Genomic DNA, 20,905 nt, shown 5'->3' with positions numbered 1-20,905 from the left:
CCTGGTGTGTGGCCCACCCTCAGCCTCCAGCCCAGCCTTCTCAGCCCGGGGACAAAAAGGTATCCCACTTTATTTCTTCAGGGCAGCCCCCCCTCGGGGGCAGGGGACACAGCCAGAAAGCAAAGGCAGCTCCTCTCCTAGCCCTCCCACCACCAATAAAGTTTGTAGACCCAATTCCTGCATTTCTCATTTTTATTTGACAGAAAAAGTTGCTCTTGCTGTACAGATTTTAAAAAACCAAAATGCCTTTAAGAAACGTGAAGAAAAGTTGGGGGGAGGGGCCACAACCTCACTGGGAGGCCAGGAGGAGCCAACTGATTTCAACTCCCCTTCCTTCTGGGTGTAACTCACACAGGTCTGCAAGTTCCAAACCATCATCCCCCCAGGAACTCGGGGTTCAAGGGGGGCAGTGCCTCCGAAGTCCTTTCTGAGTCAAAACCTGGGAGTCCCAAACCATATCCTCCTCTCCCACAAATCCCATTCTCATTCCCAACCCACCCCAAACCCCCCAGAACATGTGAACCAGGAAAAACTCACAGAGATTAACATTTCACAGAACAAAGAAAAAAAGGAGGGAGGGAAATAAGGGAGCCCTCCCCAATGGGATGCTGCCAGGGTTGGGGGGGAAGGCAGACAAGGACCCCTTCCCCCAGCTCTGTTGGGAAAAAAGAAGGGCATGCCCCGCAGCTCCAGGACTTGGGGCAGGATGGAATTCCCCTGAAAGGATTCACGGAGACCTGAAACAGAGGAGAATCATCAATGCAGAGGCCCAAGCAGCCCCGCGGCGGTCAGCAGTGTGCCCAGCCCTGGAGTGTGACAAGGACTCACCTTGAGGAGCGGTGCCGCACGGGGCGGGGGCTGGGCGTCTCCTTCCTGCGCTTGTGACCTGGGGAGCGGCTGTCCCCACGCTGGCTTCTCCGGGAACCCCGCTCGCTGCTGCTGCAATGGAGAAGCGTCATGAGACCACACACAGCACATCACCAACATCTGGTACCCTGGAGCCTTAAAACTTCATTCTGCAGAAATCAGCTGCTAGACTGGGCTACCGGCAGGAGAGCACAGTGGCAACTGTACCTCTGCTGGTCCCGCGGCGAGGGCTGGGGTGAGGGGCGGCGGCGCTCAGCGGGCGAATAGCTGAGGGACCGGGAATCCCGGAGGGAGTCTATTGGCTTCCGGGGGCTGCGGGACCTGGGGATCAGAGCAGGTCGCCATAGTGCCACACTCTTCCAAACCCAGCAGCCAACACTCAGGACCACCCCCACCCCACCCCAGGTCCTGACCGCCAAACCTCATACCACACAGGGCCAACCTCAGACCCACCTTCATCCGCTCACTCACCCATCCGCCCGCACACCATCCACCGAGTCCCCCAACAGGCGGGGCACAGGGTGCAGCGGGGGACGCAAAGATAAAGACAGTCCCTGCCCTTGGAGGGGCTCAGTCTGGTGAAGGGAGGCCAAGGGAGGCTCGCTGGGCCCCATGTGTGGGAAGCAGCCCCACAGTTGTACACAGGATGTACACGGGGTCTGGGGACCCAGGGGAGGGAAGACAAGGGCAGGGCAGGGAAGGGGCAGGGCAGTCTTCTCGAAGGTGCTGTTTGAGCGGAGTCTTGCAGAACGAGGAGTTCACCAGGCGGACAAGGGAATTCCAGGCAGGAGGAACAGCATGTCCAAAGGCATGGGGTTCTCCTTAGACTGCAAGGCGCTGTTGAGTGTGGCTGGAGCACAGGGCATGTGTGGGGGCGGGCAGGAGAGGAGAACACAGGGCAGGCAAGGCCAGTTGGTGAAGAGCCTCACACGCCATTCCCGCAGAGGTGGGGCTTTATCCTGCAGGCCACAGGGCGTCCCGGAAGGATTTGTGGAGTGAAGGGAGTAACCAGATGTGCGGTTTTAGAAAGATCCCTCTGGCTACGTGTGGAAGAGAATGGCGTGGAGGCAGGGAGACAGGGAAGAGGCTGTGGACAGAGTCGGGAGAAGATGACGGTGGCCAGACCAGAGCCCTGGTAACAGTAACAGGCTGACTTAAAAGCTAGAATCCCTGGGACCTGGGACCAGGCTGTATGTCACGGGCAGGGAGAGGAAGGAACCTAGGACTCCCCAGTTCTGGCTCACGCACCCGCTTGGATGGCGCAGCCCTCCGCCAGCACAGGGCACAAGAGGAGCAGGCAGGGAGAGGAGAGCCCAACTCCTCCTGTACAGGCAGACACACCCAGGGTCACACCCCACCCTTGTGTCCAGCAAGGCAGCACTTACCTCCGCTCGCCAGGGGGTGGCTTCTTGGGGCTTGCAGGTTTGGGCAAGGCCTGAGGGCCAGGCTTAGCAGGGGAGGGGGAGGAAGAAGTAGAGGAGGAGGAGGAGGAGGATGAGGAGGAGGAGGAGGAGGAAGAAGAGGAGGAGGAAGAGGAGGATGATGATGAAGAGGAGGAGGAGGAGCTGGAACTGGAGCTGCTAGAACGCCTCTTCCGCTTGGCCGGGGCTGGCTCCTGAGGACGGCCCTCTCGAACAGCCTCCTTGGGGGCTGGGGCAGGGCTGGGGACTCTGTGGAAGAAGAGGGTGTCACGTGGAGACGAGCTGCCCCAGCCCCAACCCTACCTTCCTTGGCCTGGAGGAACGGCAGTGGGGGAGGGGTGCTGAGGAAGGCCCTGGGAGCTCTCTGAGCTGCGAGCTGAGCCGGGAGCCTGTGAGCGCATTCTCTGGAGAGCGTGGCCCCAGCCGACCCAACCTCTGCTAACACAAGCAACAGGCTGGGGCCCGCAGCAAAAGGGATCAAGGTTAAACCTCAAGAATGTCCCTGAAGGAGGAATAAGGCCCCTGGGCTCAGGTGTGGAAGCCGAGCTGGGTGGTCTCCGTCCTCGGAGAGGAGAGCCGCAGCTTGGGGAGGCCACTGTGTGTGCGGGTTGGCTGGGGGAGGGGCCGTCCTGCCTGGAGGCAGGGAGAGGGATAGGATGACCTCTGAAGATCCTTCCAGCCCAGGGAGTTCCTCTTGAGGTCTAACTGCCATCCCTCCTGCTGTAAAATTAAGTCCATTTCCTCTAGTTCTGTCCTCTGTAGAGACGGAAAACTTATCATTATCCTCTAGAGAATTAACCTTCGGAGACTTTTACCTGTCCCGTCCCTCCCCCCTTTAACCCCCACCCCAGCATTCTCTTCTACCCCCATCTTAAGGGTCAGGGTCCCATACCTCCTCTCAAAGAGCAAAGAACCTCTGGATAGGGCTTCTCCCTCCCCACTCCCACCAACCATCCCCGAAGCCTTCCCCGTACAAGAGTTCTACAAGTCCCCTCACCTCTTCAGTGCTACCTCAGGTTGCGCGGGAAGGCTCGAGCCCTCCGAGTCACTAGAGCTGGAGCCAGAGGAGGAGGACGAGGACGAGGAGGACGACGAGGAGGACGAGGAGGAGCTGGAGGACGAGGAGGACGAGGAACTCCGCCGCTCCTTGGCTGGCTGCAGGGCAGCCAGTGTGGAAGGCTGCTGGGCCCCCGCACAGGCGGGTGGTTCCCCACCCTCTGGGTGGGACACCCCAGGGACAGGGCCAGAGAGCATGCCATTGTGGTCACCAGCAGAGGACGTGGTCTTTGCCACCGTCCCAGAGGAAAGGGACTGAGACCCTGCTACAGGGGTGGTCTGGGCAAGCAAAGATCGAGATTGGTCAGAAAAAGCAGATGGCACAGGGGACCTAGGCCGATCCTGAGCTGGAGGAAGAGCAGACTGTGAGGGAGCCTGGACCATTCTAGAAGCAGGAGACGGAGCCCTCTCAGAGGTCACTCTAGACTGGCTTGGGGCAGATGGCGGGGTTCTGGAGCCTGGGCCCCCTGGTGGGGTTCTGGACCTGGCTCGGTCAAGGAGTGGTGGTGAGGTTCTCCCACTAACACGCTCATAGGCAGAGAGGGGCACCCTGGGGCTGGTGAGGTTTGCACCAGACAAGGCTGGAGCCATTCTAGCACTAGTGAGGTTTGCAGGGGCCAAGGCTGGAGGGGTTCTTGAGCTGGCGATATTCACAGGTGCTGTGGCATGTGCAGACCTAGGACCCACCAGGTTTGCAGGGGCTGGAGCCTGGGGTGCTCTGGAGCTGGACGGATAGTTTGCAGCAGTTGGAGCTGTACCAGAACCCGTGAGACTCAGAGCTGCCAAAGCAGCAGGGGTTCTGGCTCCTGCTAGGTTCACAGCTGGGGCTGTGGGAGTACGAGGGTCAGCGAGGTTCACGGCCGAAGGTGCCACCGCTGTTCTGGGGCTGGCCAAGTTCATGGCTGCTGCTGCAGCTGGTGTTCTGGAGTCAGCCAAGTTGACTGCTGAGGGGAGGGCAGGTGTCCTGGCGCTGGCCAGGTTCATGGCTGCTGCAGAGGCTGCAGGGATCCTGCTGGCAAGACTGGCCGCAGGGGCCGTTCGGAGACTCATGAGAGGCACTGGAGCTGGAACCTGGGACATTCTCGCAGCAAGGCCAGCCGCAGACATGGACGGAGGCGGCCGAGCAGTGCCAAGGCTGATGGCCGTCAGGGCAAGTGCAATTCTTGACTGAGCATGGTTTTCAGGTACAGATGCTCTCGGGTGATCAGGAATTCGGGGACCTGGACCATCCATCATGGAACCACCAGCTTGCTGCAGGACAGACATGGGTGTTCTGGAGCTGCCGAGGGGCTCAAGCACTCCGGGTGACCTACAGCGGTCAAGAGGAGTTGGTGACATGCTAGGACGGCTGAAGCAGCCCATTCTGGAGCTATTGAGAGCTACAGGAGGTGTCCGAGAACCAGAATGGTTTCTTGTTGCTGGAGGAGTAGCAGAACGTGATCGATCGGAACTGCTTCCCGAGGCAGAACGCCTGCGGATGGCCGGAGGAGATCTTGTTAAGGACCGTTTGCCCCGAGTTGTTCGTGGAGTACGGGATCGGGAACGGCGGCGAATAGCAAGTGGCGAGCGACTTCGAGAGCGCTTGCGTGGCAGCAATGGGGTTCGAGACCTGGAGCGGCGCCGAATAGCTGGAGGAGTTCGGGACCTCGATCGGCGGCGTGTCACTGGAGAGGTTCGCGAGCGAGACCTCCTTCGAGTTACTGGAGAAGTGCGAGATCGTGATCTCCTTCGGGTGACTGGGGATGTTCTGGATCTCGATCTTCTGCGAGTGATAGGGGAGGTTCGGCTTCGAGATCGCCTTCTGGTTACTGGTGGAGTCCTAGATCTGGACCTTCTTCGAGTCACTGGTGGCGTTCTAGAACGGGAACGCCGGCGGGTCGGTGTTCTGGACCTTGAACGTCGGCGGGTTACTGGTGGTGTTCTGGACCTAGATCGCCTTCGACTCACGGGCGAAGCTCTTGATCGGGATCTTCGTCTAGTCACTGATGTCCGGGACCTGGATCGTCTCCGACTGACTGGTGAGGTTCGAGACCTGGACCTCCTTCGGCTAACCAGGGGTGTTCTGGACCTGGATCGCCGGTGGGTAGCTGGAGAAGCCCGAGACCTGGAGCGTTTCCACGGTGCTGGTGATGTGCGTGAGCGGGAACGCTTCCGACTGGTTGGGGGTGTCCGAGAGCGACCTCTGCGACGTCGAGAGGAGGTTCTGGAACTCTCCTGCCGAGCAGGAGATCTTGAATGGTAACCAGAGCCTCCCCTCCGACGGCGAGTAACCCGAGACCTCGACCGGCTCCGCTGTCTTCTCCGAGAGGTTGACTGAGAAGATCCAGACCTATCCCGACGTCGGGTGGCCCTGGTTTTCTCCCTCCTCGAGCGGGAACGGGACCTCTGGAGCCCACGAGGCTTTGGTGAAGGAGAACGGCCTCTCCGTGAAGTTGTCTTAGTGCGTGGAGAGGATGCTGAACGCCGCCGGCGTGAGGATCTCGACTTTTCAGCCGGCTCTGGGGAAGACACTGAGGGACTTCTTCGGCGTCTTGGGGGAGTTCTAGAGCGGGTCTCTGGTGAGGATGACGCAGAACGGCTCCTACGGGAGAGCCGGGCCTTCCTAGTCAGCTCAGGAGATGACCGGGAGCTGCGACGCCGCGGCGGAGTACGAGACTTAGTCTTGGGCTCTGGTGATGACCGAGAGCTTCTTCTAGCAGTTCTGGATTTGGGAGGGTGTTCTGGAGAGGACTCTGAACTGCTGCTTCCTTCGGGAGAAGGGCCTCTGCCTTTGCTTGATGAACCTGATCTGCTTCGTCTTGGAAGGACTCGAGGAGCAGGAGCCTTGGGTTCAGGAGAGGAATCAGAACCACTCTGTGCCCTGGGTGCTGCTCTTGGCTTCTCTTTAACCTCAGGGGATGAGCCAGACCTGCTACGCCGAGGAGAAGGCCGGGATTTGCTGTCCACCTCAGGAGAGGATCCAGAGTGACTCCTCTGCCTGAGTGGCATTCGTGTCTTAGCTTTAGAATCTGGAGAAGAGTCTGACTCACTTCTCTCCTGAGGGGATGCACTGGGTTTCCCATCGAGTTCCTGAGAAGATCCAGACCGACGTCTCTGCCCAAGAGGTGTCCTAGCCACAGTCTTCTGTTCAACTGATGACTCTGACCCACTTCTCTCTCTCTGGGGGGTAAGACACTTATTGTTGAGCTCCGGCGAAGATGGAGAACGACTCCTTGGCCTAGGAGTCTGAGGCAAAGCTTTTGGTTCTGGAGAGGAATCACATTCACTTCTCCCCCTGGATGGTGTTCTAGGTATATCTTTCATTCCGGGAGACGACCCAGATAGGCTGTGCCTGGAAGGAGTCCCAGATCCATCTCTAAGTCCTGGGGAAGACCCAGACCTGCTTCTCCTTGAGGGAGTTCTGGGTAAGCCATCTTTCAGTTCAGGAGAAGATGCAGAACTACTTCTTTCCCTTGAAGGTGTTCTGGGTATAGCATCAAGTACTGGCGAAGACACACTCTGGTTTGAAGACATTCCTGCTTTTTCCACCACATCTGGGGATAACTCAGAGCTGCTGTGTCTGGAGGACCTTGTTGATTGTTCTTTCACATCTAGAGATGGATCTGTCTCTAGCTGATTAGGAAAAGGTCCATTCAAATCTTTACCCTCAGGAGAAAATCCAGTATTCCTTTCTGCAACAGGGCCTCCTGAGTTTCTAAATTCTAAAGGTGATCCAAAGCTATTCTCCCTGGGAGGAGAGTTTGACAGTTCTTTATGTTCTGGAGAAAAGTGTGGCCCGCTCCAAGCTGAGGCCATTGCAGGGACTTCTTCCGAAGCAGTCTGCAACTGGCTTTGGTCAAGAGTCAAAGGTACAGCAGGCCTTTCTATCTCTGGAGATGATTCAACATTACTTCCAGCAGTTTCTTTACGTTCTGGAGACAAATGTGGCAGAACTTGGTTTGATGATTCTTCAGATTTCTCTACTACCTCCATTAATTCTTCATCTTGGCTTGACTTAGCTAATGTAGAACTTTGGTCTTTTGTATCTGGAGATGACCTACCACCACCACCTCTTTCCCTTGATGGAGTTCTAGGGGTATCTCTGAGTATTGGTGAGGACTCAGGCCTATTCTGCACTGGAGGAGGACTCAATTTGTCTCTTAGTCTTGGAGGTGATACACTAACATCCTCCTGCAGGAGTAAGCCAGTTTTTTCTTTTGATTCAAAAGGCTCTAATCTGCTCTGCCCCAGAAGAGATTTAGAGTCTATGGCAGGATATGAGAACGAGTCGGACTGGGACCTGCTCTGTTCTGGAGATACTTCAGATTTCAGTCTAGGACTTGCTGACAATTCACCTCTTGTTGGAGATCTGGGTGCCAGCTCAGCGACTGGAGATGAGGACCTAGAGCAGCTGCCCTTAGGAGGTGTTTGAGATTTGCTCTGCAGATATGGAGATTCAGAATGACTTGGTCTCATTTCTGGGCTTGAAGTACCAGATCTGGAGTCTGGTGAAGTTGGAGATTGTCCTTTCTGTTGCAGATATGAGGGTGGTGTGCTAGACTTGACTCCTGGACAGAGAGAGAAGGATTCAGAGCAACTCTGTGCTAGAGAATCTTTAGACTTCTCTTGGGAACATGGGGACTTTGATCCAAGATTATACCCTGGTGGAGTTTGGGGCTTTGCTTTGGGGCACGGCGAAGTAGACCCTGAGTGACTTTGTCTTGGTGGTGTTCCAGGTTTCACTTTGGTATCTGGAGAAGAAGATCTAGAATGGCTGTGTCTTTGCAACAACCTAGATTCTGTCTTAGAGCATGGAGACACTGATCTGCTTTGCCTTGGAGGTGTTTTAGATGTCATCCTACTAGGACTTGGAGAAGAGAAGCCAGAATGGCTTTGGACTGGTGATGTTACTGCCTTCACTTTGGGTCGTGGAGATGACGACCCAGATCGGCTCCGTCTTGGAGGTGTGCCAGATTTCACCCTAGAAGGAGAAGACCCAGAACAGCTATGTCTCGAAGGGGTCCTAGACTTCACCTCAGGGTCAGGTGATGATTCAGAACGGCTCCGTCTCTGTGGCGTTGCAGACTCTTCATTTATCTGGGGACTTGTTACGGACCCTTGCCTTGGTGGCGTTCCAGACTTCATTTTAGGTTGAGGAGAAGAACTGGAATGACTTTGCCTTGATGGTGTTTTAGATTTCTGATTACCAGGCGGAGAAGAACCAGAGCGACTTCGTCTCAGTGGCGTTCTGGATTTAGCTTTGCGTTGGGATGATCCAGAGCGACTGCGCCTTGGTGGTGTCTGAGACTTTTGTTTAGGGCACGGAGAGGACTCTGAAAGGCTTCGCCTCACAGACAAATGGGATTTTGCTTTGGACCTTGGTGAAGAGAGAGACCTGCTCCTCCTAGAAGCAAGCCGCGATTTCTTCATTTCTGGACTTGAGTTGGACCTGCTCCTTCTCTGTGATGTGCGGGATTTGTTCTTCCGCTCTGATGATGAGCCAGACCTGCCCCTTCTTTGTGGTGTTCTAGAGTGAGATCTTCCCCGTCTAACTAGGCTTCTACTACGGGATCTTCCCCGTCTTGCTGGTGTCCTAGACTGTGATCTCCCTCTCCTGTTTGGGGTTCTAGAGCGTGACCGGCCACTTCGTCTAGCTGGCGTTCTAGAGCGTGACCGGCCGCTTCGTCTTGCTGGTGTTCTAGAGCGTGAGCGCCCACGCCTGGCTGGGGTTCTGGAACGTGACCTGCCACTTCTCCTGGCTGGTGATCTACTACGAGACCTCCGTCGTACAGGTGATCGGGTCCTAGATCTGCGCCTAGCAGGTGTTCTAGACCGAGACCTGCCTCTCCGGGCGGGTGTTCTAGATCGTGACCTCCGCCTGGCAGGTGTTCTAGATCGTGACCTCCGCCTGGCAGGTGTTCTAGACCGAGACCTGCCTCTCCGGGCAGGTGTTCTAGAACGAGATCTGCCCCTAGTTGCAGGGGATCTAGAGTGTGATCTGCCTCGTCTTGCTGATCTAGACCTGCCTCTTCTCTGTGCATTTCTGCTCCTGGACCAGCCTGGTCGCTGAGCAGACCTAGAGCGGCCACGTCGCTGGGGGCTTCTAGATCGTCCCCACCTCTGTGCAGAACGCGATCTACGCCACTGAGGTGACCGGGACCGAGAATGACCTCTCTTGGTAGGGGTTCGAGACCGAGACCGCCCCCTCTTATTGGTGGTAGGACTACGGGACCTCCCCACCCTACGGGAAGGAGTATGAGAATGTGACTTAGCCCGTTTTGCTCGGCCATGAGAGCGACTCTTGGATGCAGGAGAAGAACTCTCTCGGCGGGACCCAGGAGCTGGTGCCAGTTTAGGGCTTTCAGGGGAAGAGCTGGCATGCCGAGAAACTTTGGTAGGTTGAGGGGATGGTGGGCAGCTCTCTGAAGAAGATTGGGGAGGTTTCTCAGGAGACTTAGGTGGTGAATGACCCTGGGCTGGAGAAGCCTCAGAAGGGGGGTTCACTGGCTCCTGACTTAAGGGGGTTGTTGCAAGGGGTTGTGGGGAGCCGCCATGTTGCTCAGCAAGGAGCAGAGCGGGAGCCGGTGGTTCTGGCCCTGTGTTGCTCCTTTCCGGAGAAGGACTAGGTCGAACTGCAGATTTCTAAGAGTGGAAAAGAGAGTAGGGGTAGGGATAATGTAAGCACCAAAACTTCCTATCATCTGTAAGGTCCCAACACCCCTTCCAATGAAACACCTTTTCCTCACCACAGGCAGTCACATTCATTCAATAATCACACAGTACAAAATACAGTTAAAAACATGAAAACAGAGTCTATAATAATCTCAAGAGTCATCTACTCTAGAAAAAAACAATGCAATCTATGTACTATTAGTTCACAACAACCACTATAACATGCTGAATGCAGAAGAGTATTTTTAAATGTAAAGATAAAGCAATTTCCCAAAGTGACTGACTTTACCCTTTAAAAATAACATTAAAGGGAAAAAAAACTGTTTGAGAACATGGCACGTGAATAACAAAAACTAGGATAAAGTATAGGAAAACACAGAAAAAGAGACCAAGTTATAAAAACCTTAAAACATAAGCCAAGAGAAATAGGAAGTAAATTATGTTTCTGAGGCGATCGAACTTGCAGTTTGGAAAAGCAACTCTGGAGAACATGAAAAATAACAGGAGCTACAACTTTATCAAAGAGCAATTAAAAATATATTGTGATGATAGAAATAAGAAAACATGATTAGGGTCTGAATTAGAATAGCAAGTATAAACAGAGAAGGCAATGGCAACCCACTCCAGTACTCTTGCCTGGAAAATTCCATGGACAGAGAAGCCTGGTAGGCTGCAGTCCATGGGGCCGCTTCACTGAGCGACTTCACTTTCACTTTTCACTTTCATGCACTGGAAAAGGAAATGGCAACCCACGCTAGTGTTCTTGCCTGGAGAATCCCAGGGACGGCGGAGCCTGGTGGGCTGCCGCCTATGGGGTCGCACAGAGTCGGACACGACTGAAGAGACTTAGCAGCAGCAGCAAGTATAAAAGAAAAGGTATGGAAAAAATATTTCCAAAAGTAGTTTTCAGACTGCAAGCAGCAACTCAGCGGACTGAGAAATTTTAGTAAGCCACAACCAGCATTTAATGAAATAAATACTAGAGACACTGAATAGTAAATGGCTAATAAGTGTAAAGAAAATTTTTTGTTGTGCGTTTTATCTTACATTTACAAACACAACAGTAAGGTAAAACCTATTTATTAATACCTAGTGAAGTTTGAAAGTCACAATTCTAAATGATTTGCAGATGCAAAAGAGAACTTTATGAATACCAAGAGACAAATCAGAAAACAAAACGTGATCTTACTTTTTCCTTAACTTTGAACAGCTATCCTGAATCCACAGCCTTGCAACCCCAAGAACATCCATTAATTCAGGAACATACCTCCTTCTTGTCTTTGTCTTCACAGGGACTGCTAGGCTGCTTTGTAGAAGGCTCCGGACTACTAGGCTGCCCTATGCTGGTAGTACCTGGTTCCCTGGGCGGTACATCTCCCTCCCCTCGACGCCCCAAAGCAGGCGAAGGACTTCTTCCAGTCAAGGCAGTTGTATGGGTTTTAGCTGCAGCACTTCGAGACCTGCGAGAGGTAATTGAGGACGGGAAAAGAGAAAGAAAATCAGTTCAGGAGAGAACAGAAAACCCCCTCCCCAGCTCCCATCTACCTTTCCTGACTATAACCCTTCTCCAAAAAACCTTCTCTCACTCACAAGATTCAAATTACTCATATTGAAATTCAGGTCCAGTTCATTTTGCTCCTTCTCTTCTCAACATCAATCCCCAAAAAATATTCTCCCTCTACCCCTTCATATTTACCTCCCCCAAACCTCCCAGAACCCTCCACCCAGTCCATTCCCTACCCGCTTCATTCACCACTCACCTCTGAGCCCACCTCCTTCAGGAAGCCTTCCCCGATTAAGGAAGCCAGGGTAAGGATTCCTTCCTCCCCCAGACACCACGAACAAACCACCCCCCCCCCTATTCTGGCAGTCCATATATATCAGAACAAAACAAAAAATAACAAAATAAATAAAATAAACAAAAACAAAAAACAAAAAAAAGAGAAGGGGAAATGTATATGTCTGTCCATCCTGTTGCTTTAGCCTGTCAGCTCCTAGAGGGCAGGGACCGTGTCTTCCGAATGGTCTGTGCAGCGCCTAGCACACCGTGGGCGCTCAATAAATATTAAATTGATTAACCCACGAGTCCCTCTCCCTCCCTTCCTCCTGGACCACCCCTTACCGACTGCGGGAAGTATCTGAAGAAGAAGCAGAGTCAGCAGAAGTTGAACGGTGGGCCCGTCGGCTCTTGGGGGCTGGAGTTGTACTTCGAGATCTGCAGAAAGACCAATATCACAGCTCAGGGTACTGTCAAAGGTCTACAAGGTTCCCTTTATCCATCCTTCAACCTTCTACTGGACTGCCCTATCCCCAAGTGGCACTCATCTACCCATTAAGCAAATTTCCCTCTAATTTACTCACCGCTTCCGCTTCTTGTCCTTAGATTTACGTTTGCTCTTTGGAGTAGGAGACCTGGGAAATAAGGCAAGATTATTTGAAATAAAAATCATTTTTAAAGAAAAAAACAACCAAAAGTAGAAAGGGAAGAACTGTTATTCAGGAGAATCAACAGCAGGGAATCAAGGAACTGAGCTTTAAGGAAAAAAAAAAAGAGCAAACAAAGCCATCAGGTAGCAATGGCTCACCACTTCATGTGCCCTGTCCTCCCTATGCCACAAAGAGCTCTTACCTATGCTTCCTTTTCTTGGATTCAGATTCTGACCTGCGGATAAAAAATAAATAAAACATAAACCATTATCTATGCCTGAACTCACCAAGCTTCTCCCATCACTCCATGTACGCCCACTTCATACCTGTGCTGCTTCTTCTTAGAACTCTTCTTCCTCTCTCGTCGAGGAGAGCTGCTCTCTGACCTGCTAAACATGGGTTCAGAAACAGGGTCATTCAGCTTGCCTCCTTCCCTGGCCCACCCTACTTACGATCCATCCTCAGAAGGCTGCACAGAACAACTCCAACAGCACCTATGTGCCAGACCTACACCCAGAACTTTACTCTCTAAGCAGCATAAGTACCTATAACAACAAACCTCAAAACAGAACACAGTACCAAAATTCTGATCAATTTTGTACAGCTACACAATCAACCCTTCCCCACTGAAGCAGCACACATATTTTTGCTCTCAGCTGAGACCTGAATGGTAACTCCTCTTCCCTGACTTTCCTGACAACTCCCTCCTGCTTCCTAGAAATAAAAATCCTCTATTTCCAAAGAGAAAAAGCCTGACAGGTGCGGTCCTCTGGCTACTAAAATAACTTCCCAACTAACTTACCGTCCTCGATCTTTCTTCTTTTTCTTCTTCTTTTGCTTTGGCGTTGGTGAGCGAGAACTGCTAGACTCCCGGACAAGACTGAGTGAAGACGAAAAGAAGCAAAGATGGGTGCTAAGATGAATTTTCTGAGACATTTCAACTTCAGAACAAAATCTTAAGAATATGAGAAGAAATAATCCACACACAAAAAATGGAGCAACGCACTTAGAATTAGGAAGAGAAACTGACACTAATCTCATGTACCTGTAAGGTTTGGGAGGCTCAGGAGCTGGTTGTTTAGCTTCTCGAGCACGACGCTGGGGATCAAAAGAGCTGCCATCCACATAGGAATCACTGATGCCAAAGGCAGCTCGGAGTCGCTCATTCTTCTTCTCATTCAATTCTGCCAACTGGTGAGTCTCAGTTACCCTAGAGAAGAAAAGGTCAAAGGTCTAAAGGAGACAGACAACAAAATGCAGTCACATTCACACAACTGCAGGCATGGACCAAACAGCCATGAGAAAAGGCAGACGAGAGCAAGGAGAAAGTCCACAGTAAGGAGAGAGAACAGCAAAAGCAGAAGAGAATCCAGAGAAAATGGAGAGGGAAACACTCACGCTGGCCTCTGCCCTGGGTTCTCCTCCTTCCCCCCAGGGTTCACATCCTTCTCCAGCAACATGAGTCGAAAGGTCGCCACTTTTTCCTGAATTTGCTGTTCCTCGTACCTGAAGAACAAAAGCCTTCAGGGTTAGAGCCTGACCAGACACTCTCCCCAGACCCGGGTTTACAATTCCCTCATTCCCAGCAGGACCCCTTCCCTTTCCATGCACACATAAAATGTTTCACTCACTGTCACCCAAAGGGCCCTCCTATCAAATTCTGCTCTTTTCCTGTAATCTTTCTTCCCTCCACTGACTACACCCTCTAGAACAGTGGATTTTAAACATGCTACACTCCGGGGCCAAAAGAGGAAAGTTAAGCAGGCAGAGTTCCAAGTGTTCCTCCCCAACTTCAATCAACATGAACAGGTCTTTCATTTCATGGGATTCCAAAGTAACATGCATTGTTAAAAAAAAACAAAAACAAAAACAAAAAAACAGGGGGGACGCCACTGCTGAAGTTTGAAAACCACTGCTCTAAAAGGTTTTCTGCCTGAACGTGCTCCTTTTCCACAAATCTCACTTCCGTACCCAACTCATGATCCCCTTTATCCAGATGTTATTCCAATTTCCTGTTTTCTTTCCTTTGCTACTCTCCAAGGCCTTACATCCATTCACCTTCCTTTTCTCTACCAATGACAACACATATCAGCTTACCAAGCTCTTGTGTCTTGCCTGGTCTGCTTCCCCACCTCTCCCTTAAAGCATGTATTTCTCAATGGCCCCTCTCATTCCCCCTGTGCCTTCATCTAAATAATTCAGACTCTCTCAGGCTCCCTTTTATGTTCCAGACACAGGTTCCACTTTGAACTGCCCCTCAACTCCTTTCAATTCGCTATCTTCTTTACCGCCTCCCCTCCTACAACTCACTTCTCTCCAGGCCTCTTTCAACTTGCCCAACGCTCCCTACAGCCCACCTAACTCCCCGGCTCTGCACTCGCTGGGTGCGTGGCTCTCCCCCAGACCTCCCTACCCCTGCTCCTCCATCATCTCCTCCAGCTCGAGGCATCGCAGCTCCACGCGCCGCTTGCGCTCGTGGTCCAGGATGTCAGGATTAGGCCGCTTCACCAGGGCAGCCTCCAGGCGCCGCAGTTCCTCCTCTCCCTTGTAGTCAGGCCGCTCACCCCGGCGGCCCCGCACCAGGGACAGGTTGCGCTGGACGTAGCCGTTGGTGCCGCTGCCCCGGGGCGTCGGCAGCCCGATCCCGTTGTACATGGCCCCGTGCCCGGGGGGGCACCACCGCTCCTGAGGGGGAGCGGGGAGACACGGGTCAGGCCCCTGGCCCCAAACTAGCCACTCACCACCACCCAAATCCCTGCTCTTCTTCAAACCTACTTCAACAGGTCTCTCCACACTAAACCTCCTTTGGCTGCATAATCCTCCTGGTCTCCTAAACAAACCCTTCCTTCATCCTTCCCTCACTTTCTTTCCACCAAATCAAGACCAGCTCTTACAGTCTTTACCCTCGATGTGCAAAAGCCACTTCTGTTTGTACCTAGCTTTTCCTTACCCACCCCAAAGATCCAATTTCTCCCAAATTTCTCCACACTATCCCTTTATTCTCCTTTGAACCCAATATGCACAAGTGATATCTTTACCAACTATTCTGATTCCTAACCCTTGGCAACTGACTGAGGCCTCCAAACAGGGCACAACAAACACCAACAAAAAATAAAAACAGAGAGAGAGAGAAAGAGATCTGTGGCACACAATGGCCTGCAGTCAAGTCTAGAGTCTTTCAAGAACTAACCTAAGCATTTCAGGCTAGCTACCCTGAACGTAGTCAGAAATTATGAATACAAATTGACTCAAGAACCCCTAGATATCCAAAAGGAGGCCTAACCTAAAAGGCCAGCACGCACTGCAGAAACACATGAAGCCTAGATACGTAATCCTCATATACTTCATCTCTCAGGTAAGGGGCATGTCTAATCAACTATCCTGACTGATATGTTATTTCCTCAATTTCCTTCCCAATAGGATTTCTCACGTGGTTTGTGGCTCACCCAAGTCTCCCTAGCTCCTGTTACAAGACTGCGTTTTCAACTCAACACTCTATGTGTATCAAAGGGGCCTCTAGTCCCACTGTTCCCCATACCTTCTCTACATCCTTTCCCCACACTTAAGTCACAAAAACCCCACTCTTTCTCCCTCTTCTTCATTAAAGTCAAACTGCTGACTTTCTTTAACAGTCCCCTCATTATCTTACTTCCTACTTTTTCTCATCCAGCCCCACATGACTCTGAAGAAACCCTCAAATGCTAGTTTTTTCCTGATTAGGTTTCTTGACTACAGACTCTATTCCTTTCTCCTGCTCTATGTACTCTCTTTCTTCTCCAACTCCTCCTGTCCAAGATAGTTTCACAAGGGAAATGCGTGAGTGAAAAGGACCCCAGGAAAAGAACCCAAGGAACAAAGTGGAGATATTAGTGAAGGCAGAAGGAAAAGAACACAGAACTGGATAAAAAGGAAAGTTTCATTTAAAATACTCTGGAAGAAACATTATACAAACACCTGGAAAAATGTACTAACCTCTCCCTTTATAGGTAGATGTTGAATAAAAAGAAGACAGCTCAACTCTAGAACAGTTTGGTACCCCTTAACCCCCAACTCTAAGGCTGGGTCCCTACCCAATCCCAGTTGCAGACTCTAGAGATCTGAAAACAAAATAAAAAAATAACCATATTGGGGGAAAGGATGATGCTAAATCTAGGAAAGGCAAACGAAATTGTGTGAAATGAAAAATTTCTTCATACTACAAGAAATCTTCCAACCTTCGCCTTTACTTTCTCAAAATTTCTCCTTACTCTTAAGCTAGATTTTCTCTGGCTCTCTATACCCTACCTAGTTTCTGCTTCCCTTGCAGAAAGCTTCTGACCTGCAATTAATTCTTCAGTTTAACCATTCACCCACACTTCCATACCACCTCACACAATAATCCTCCCACTCCCTGGAAAAGGATAACCAGCAGCTGCTAAGCAAAGGGTATTCAATCACAACAGACTACTTTTAGAGAATGACCCAGCAAAGAAAACAAACAAAAAACAGGAATACCATGGCATCCAAGACAATGCTCAAAAAGGACAGATGGACAAGAGGAGTGTATCAATAATACATATACACAAATCACCAAAACCTAAATGGAGATACTTAAAACTGGGATCCACGGACTATAGGCATGCAAAAGTCACCCAAGCTAAAGGCAGATAGTAAAAGCAAGCTGCAAAAGAAGATAAAAAGCAGTTTTTTCTGTTGGAGAATTATCACATGTTAAACTAACAAGACAAAAGGAGTCTTAAAATTAAGTATTATGACAGTCAATGAAAGAAACGCACCAAAAAGGGAGCGGAGGGTGAGGAAAATGAAACTAAGTAATACGTAAGCCCATCAAGTTCAGCACTGGGGCACCATAGTAGCTGACTAGGGACTATGGAACCCAAAAAGCTTAAGTACTAGTTCAGTAAAAGAGGCCTAGATTCAACACACTCAAAAGGAAAGACAACACAACTTTTAAAATTTTTGACCCAAAAGCTATCTTACATAAGCGTTTGCGTGAAAACCAAGGTCTGGAAGAGTTTTTAGTCAAATTATAACAAAACCCTGCGCTTTCTCAAGAAAGGGCTGGCAGCCGTCTCTCCAGCTTCAACACAACTTTGGAGGAGATCATGAAAAGGTGCAAAAAAAAAAAGAAAAGAGCACGTGGTCTGCCTTAACATACCTAAACTGAATACTTAATTAAAAATAACAAAAAAAAAAAAAAAACGTTTTGAACGCTTCGCTTCTTAATACTTCACGGCAGACAGTAACGAATCCAAAATGCCTAAATCTAGGAGACATCTAGTTCAAGACGTTCTTTGCACAGCCTGAGCCGCCAAGACCTATTTTCGGCCTTGAGGGATGGGGGAGGGGGCTGCGCGGCGCCCGGTAGTCTGGGAGGCTCAGGGCCAGACCCAAGCCCCGGGGAGGGCCGGACGGGCCGGACGCCGGCGAGACGCGGGGCAAAGGAGCCGACAGCCGGCCCCCGCCGCCGCAGCCCCCTCCCCGCAAACAAGATGTCGGCAAGGACAGCTGCAACAGGGCCTCGTCGCCGCACGCGTCCGGGAGACGAGAAGCCCGAGTCGCGCGCTACCCACTCCTCGCCGAGAACGCGCGCGAGCCCAAGTGCACTCGGCGGCGCGCGCCGTTGCCATGGGGGAGGGGGAATAAAAGCCCGCGCGCGACAAGAACCGCGGGAGAGGGGGAGGGGAGGCAGGCGAGCAGGGACGTCCGCGCGAGCTAGGGACGGCGAGCGCGCGTGCGCGCGGCGGCCTGGGCCGTTCTCCGCGCGCTTTGGCCTGGCGCCGGGGCTGCCGCCCCTCCCCCACCCGGCTCGCTCGCTCCCTAACCCTCTCACCCGCCGCCGCCTCCGCCCGCCGCCTCCGAGGGGGAGAGGTGCTGCCGCAGATCGAGCTCCTGAGTCCTTCGGGGCCTGGAGCCGCGGCCCTGCCTCGCCTGTCCGCCCGACTCAACCGACACCGCCGCCTCCTCGCTTCCTCAGGGGCCGCAGCGGGCTCCGACTGCGCCACTCGCACCCCGCCTGGGCCGCGTTGCACGTCAGCACGACCAACTAAACGCGTCAGCACGCAACCGCGCGCGTCGCAAGGCCCGCCGGGAACGGTAGTACGCTCCGCGGCCTTGTGCGCAGGCGCGGAATCAGCACGGGATGTGTAGTTCCTTGAGTCCCGAAGGAGATTCAACTCTGTTGTCGATGAACTACGAGTCCCGTCAGCCAGTTGCGAGGAGGGTCTGGGGAGCGGCCCGGAGCAAGCAGCGCATTCCAGGGGGTTTCCGACGGGGAGCAGGACACAGGGCCTAGGGACGCTAGCCCTCGATCGATCCCGCCTTCGGCCCAGAGCATCCTGGGAGTTGTAGTTCTAGCGTGGCGTGGAACCCGTAGGTAGCTTCGCTCTCCCCCGCCCCCACCACGAGGCCGCCATTTTGTCTCCCCATGTTAGGAGGCAATGGGCCCGAGGCCAATAACACCGCTAACTCCAAGTGACCGCACGCCTCCCTGCGTGAGCCCGGGGGCCATGCTGCACCCATCATTCCGGACCCAGGAGTACCCGCTCCCCAGACCCCGGGCGGCGGACACCCCGGTAATCCCAGAGCCCAGCTACAGGCCCAGGGCTTGAGCCAAGAGCTGAGCCGGCAGACCGTGGTGTTCGCAGCTTCCATCCGCTGAACCGGGCTGGCTGCCCCTGAGGAATGATTTTTTTTATGACTACGAGTAAGGGGGCCAGACAGAGGTGCAATTTTCTCCTGCAGAACATGAGGCGTGTTACATACGTGGCAGGGTAAAAACGTTACAACACCCCCACACACACCCCGCCCCAAGTTTGTCAGCCCTCTGCAGAATGTCTTAGGTTAATGTTTTTAAGTCCGTTTTGCTTGAGCCTGAGGACCAGACAGTCTCCCTCAGAGCAGAGTTGGGAGAAGCTGAGTTTTTCAGGCAGGCCAGTCGTCTGGGTTATCTGTTTGGGGTGGGGGTGGGGGCAGCCTATACCAGCAGCCACTTAATGAACTGTGGTCCCTTTGACTTTGTATCTGATGTTACTAGGTTTTCTTTGTAATCGTGGAAAGATAAACTCACCTCATATGCTGGAGCGGGGCAACCTACCGCTTGGTGTAGGAGCTGTAGCTTTTGGCCTAAAGGTGCCGGGGCTGATATAATCTTAGCTTCTTGAACTCCTGGCAAGTGTTTACCGGAGTTGGACGCATCTTTGGAGTGATTTATGGGAAAGTGGAAAAGCCTGTCCTTTCTGAGCTTAAGCTGATATTTCTCAGGTGAGGGTGAAGGTGATAGTTTCTTAAAACCCACTACCTTCAGTAAGACCCTTTCCTGTAACCAAATTCCCAATGATATTCTTCCCAGGAGATAGGAGGGTAGGAGGTGGGGCACAATCTTTCAAAAAATGATATATCCTGAGGACCCGAGATAAACACTGATTAGAATTAAATGGGTTCAAGATGGCAGACAAGTCAACTTTGACTAGAATGTGATCCTCAGTATACACTCATTTTAACATACCAGTGAGCTAGATGACCCACGGAGAGGACCCATGACAGTTCAAAGCCACCCATCAAAGACCAAAAACTGGGCAGTGGTCCAATTCCTGGAAATCTCTGCCCCTTGCCCAAATTAGTTGGAAGAATCCTCCCACTCATTAGCCTATGAAATTACCCAGTCCATAAAAGCTAACTACACCACCTTGTGAGGCTGGGCTCACCCTCTGAGATGGCCCACACTCTGTGGATTGAATTTCTCTCTAAATAAATTAACTTCTTATATATCACTATCTCTCGCTGAGGTGGTGTTTTTTTGTTTTTTGTTTTTTTCAGTTTATTGATTTAATTGGAGGACAATCACTTCACAGCAATGTGGTAGCCCCTGCCACAGGACAGGGATCAGCCAAGGGGCATGTTCACACCCCTGCTCTGCCATCCTGATCTCACTGAGTTCTTTTTGCCAGGAGACACCAAGAATCTGTGCTTCATTAGGTCCTGAAACCAGGTGTGTAATCTTAGTTGGAAAGCTGTGGGTTTGAGTCCCAAGCAGAGTTTTGGCTGAGTTCAAATCCCAGCACGTGGGTTCAAGTCCCAATCTGAGGTGAATAGTTTCACCTGTATTTACTGAATATTTTGTGCTAAGCTCTGTATGTGAATCACTGCATTTAATGCTTGTGAGAACGTCCTATTCCTATGAGAAAAGGATGGCTTATGAGAACTACGACTTCATTTACGTACCCACAGTCTGTGTGCCCGGTTGTTCAGTTGTGTCCAACTCTTTGCAACCCCATGGACCCTAGTCCACCAGGCTCCTCTGTCCATGGAATTTCCCAGGCAAGAATACTGGAGCAGATTGCCATTTCCTACTCTGGGGGATCTCCCCAACCCAGGGCTCGAACCCACATCTCCTGCATTAGCAGGTGGATTCTTTACCACTGTGCAACCTGGAAAGCCCACATATCCACAGTATGGTTTTCAAAATAAAGTAACATTGAAAT

At 52.0% G+C, this 20,905-nt stretch overlaps 1 protein-coding gene across 18 annotated transcripts; it reads right to left on the bottom strand.

The window, feature by feature from the left end:
- Nucleotides 1-174: 174 nt before the first annotated feature.
- On the bottom strand, nt 175-19,605 carry SRRM2 (serine/arginine repetitive matrix 2). Of its 18 annotated transcripts, none has more exons than XM_044935849.2 (15): nt 19,492-19,605; nt 14,836-15,107; nt 13,821-13,928; nt 13,468-13,632; nt 13,225-13,302; nt 12,749-12,811; nt 12,625-12,657; nt 12,357-12,407; nt 12,118-12,210; nt 11,263-11,455; nt 3,286-9,965; nt 2,253-2,537; nt 1,075-1,188; nt 829-939; nt 175-737 (listed from the first exon to the last, which is right to left on the bottom strand). In XM_044935849.2, the coding sequence occupies exons 2-15, from the start codon at nt 15,075-15,077 to the stop codon at nt 728-730; spliced, it is 8,226 nt and encodes a 2,741-aa protein (XP_044791784.2). In that variant the 5' UTR covers nt 15,078-15,107; nt 19,492-19,605; the 3' UTR covers nt 175-727. The 18 variants fall into 18 exon arrangements, with proteins under 18 accessions (XP_044791784.2, XP_025131116.3, XP_044791785.2 ...); XM_025275331.3 differs by lacking the exon at nt 19,492-19,605 and adding an exon at nt 18,256-18,469; XM_044935850.2 differs by lacking the exon at nt 19,492-19,605 and adding an exon at nt 18,256-18,469 and having other exon boundaries at nt 829-936.
- Nucleotides 19,606-20,905: the final 1,300 nt, after the last annotated feature.

Source organism: Bubalus bubalis, chromosome 24 (genome assembly GCF_019923935.1).
Source record: "Bubalus bubalis isolate 160015118507 breed Murrah chromosome 24, NDDB_SH_1, whole genome shotgun sequence".
In the NCBI taxonomy this organism is placed as follows: domain Eukaryota; kingdom Metazoa; phylum Chordata; class Mammalia; order Artiodactyla; family Bovidae; genus Bubalus; species Bubalus bubalis.
This window is presented reverse-complemented; position numbering and strand designations above follow the sequence as displayed.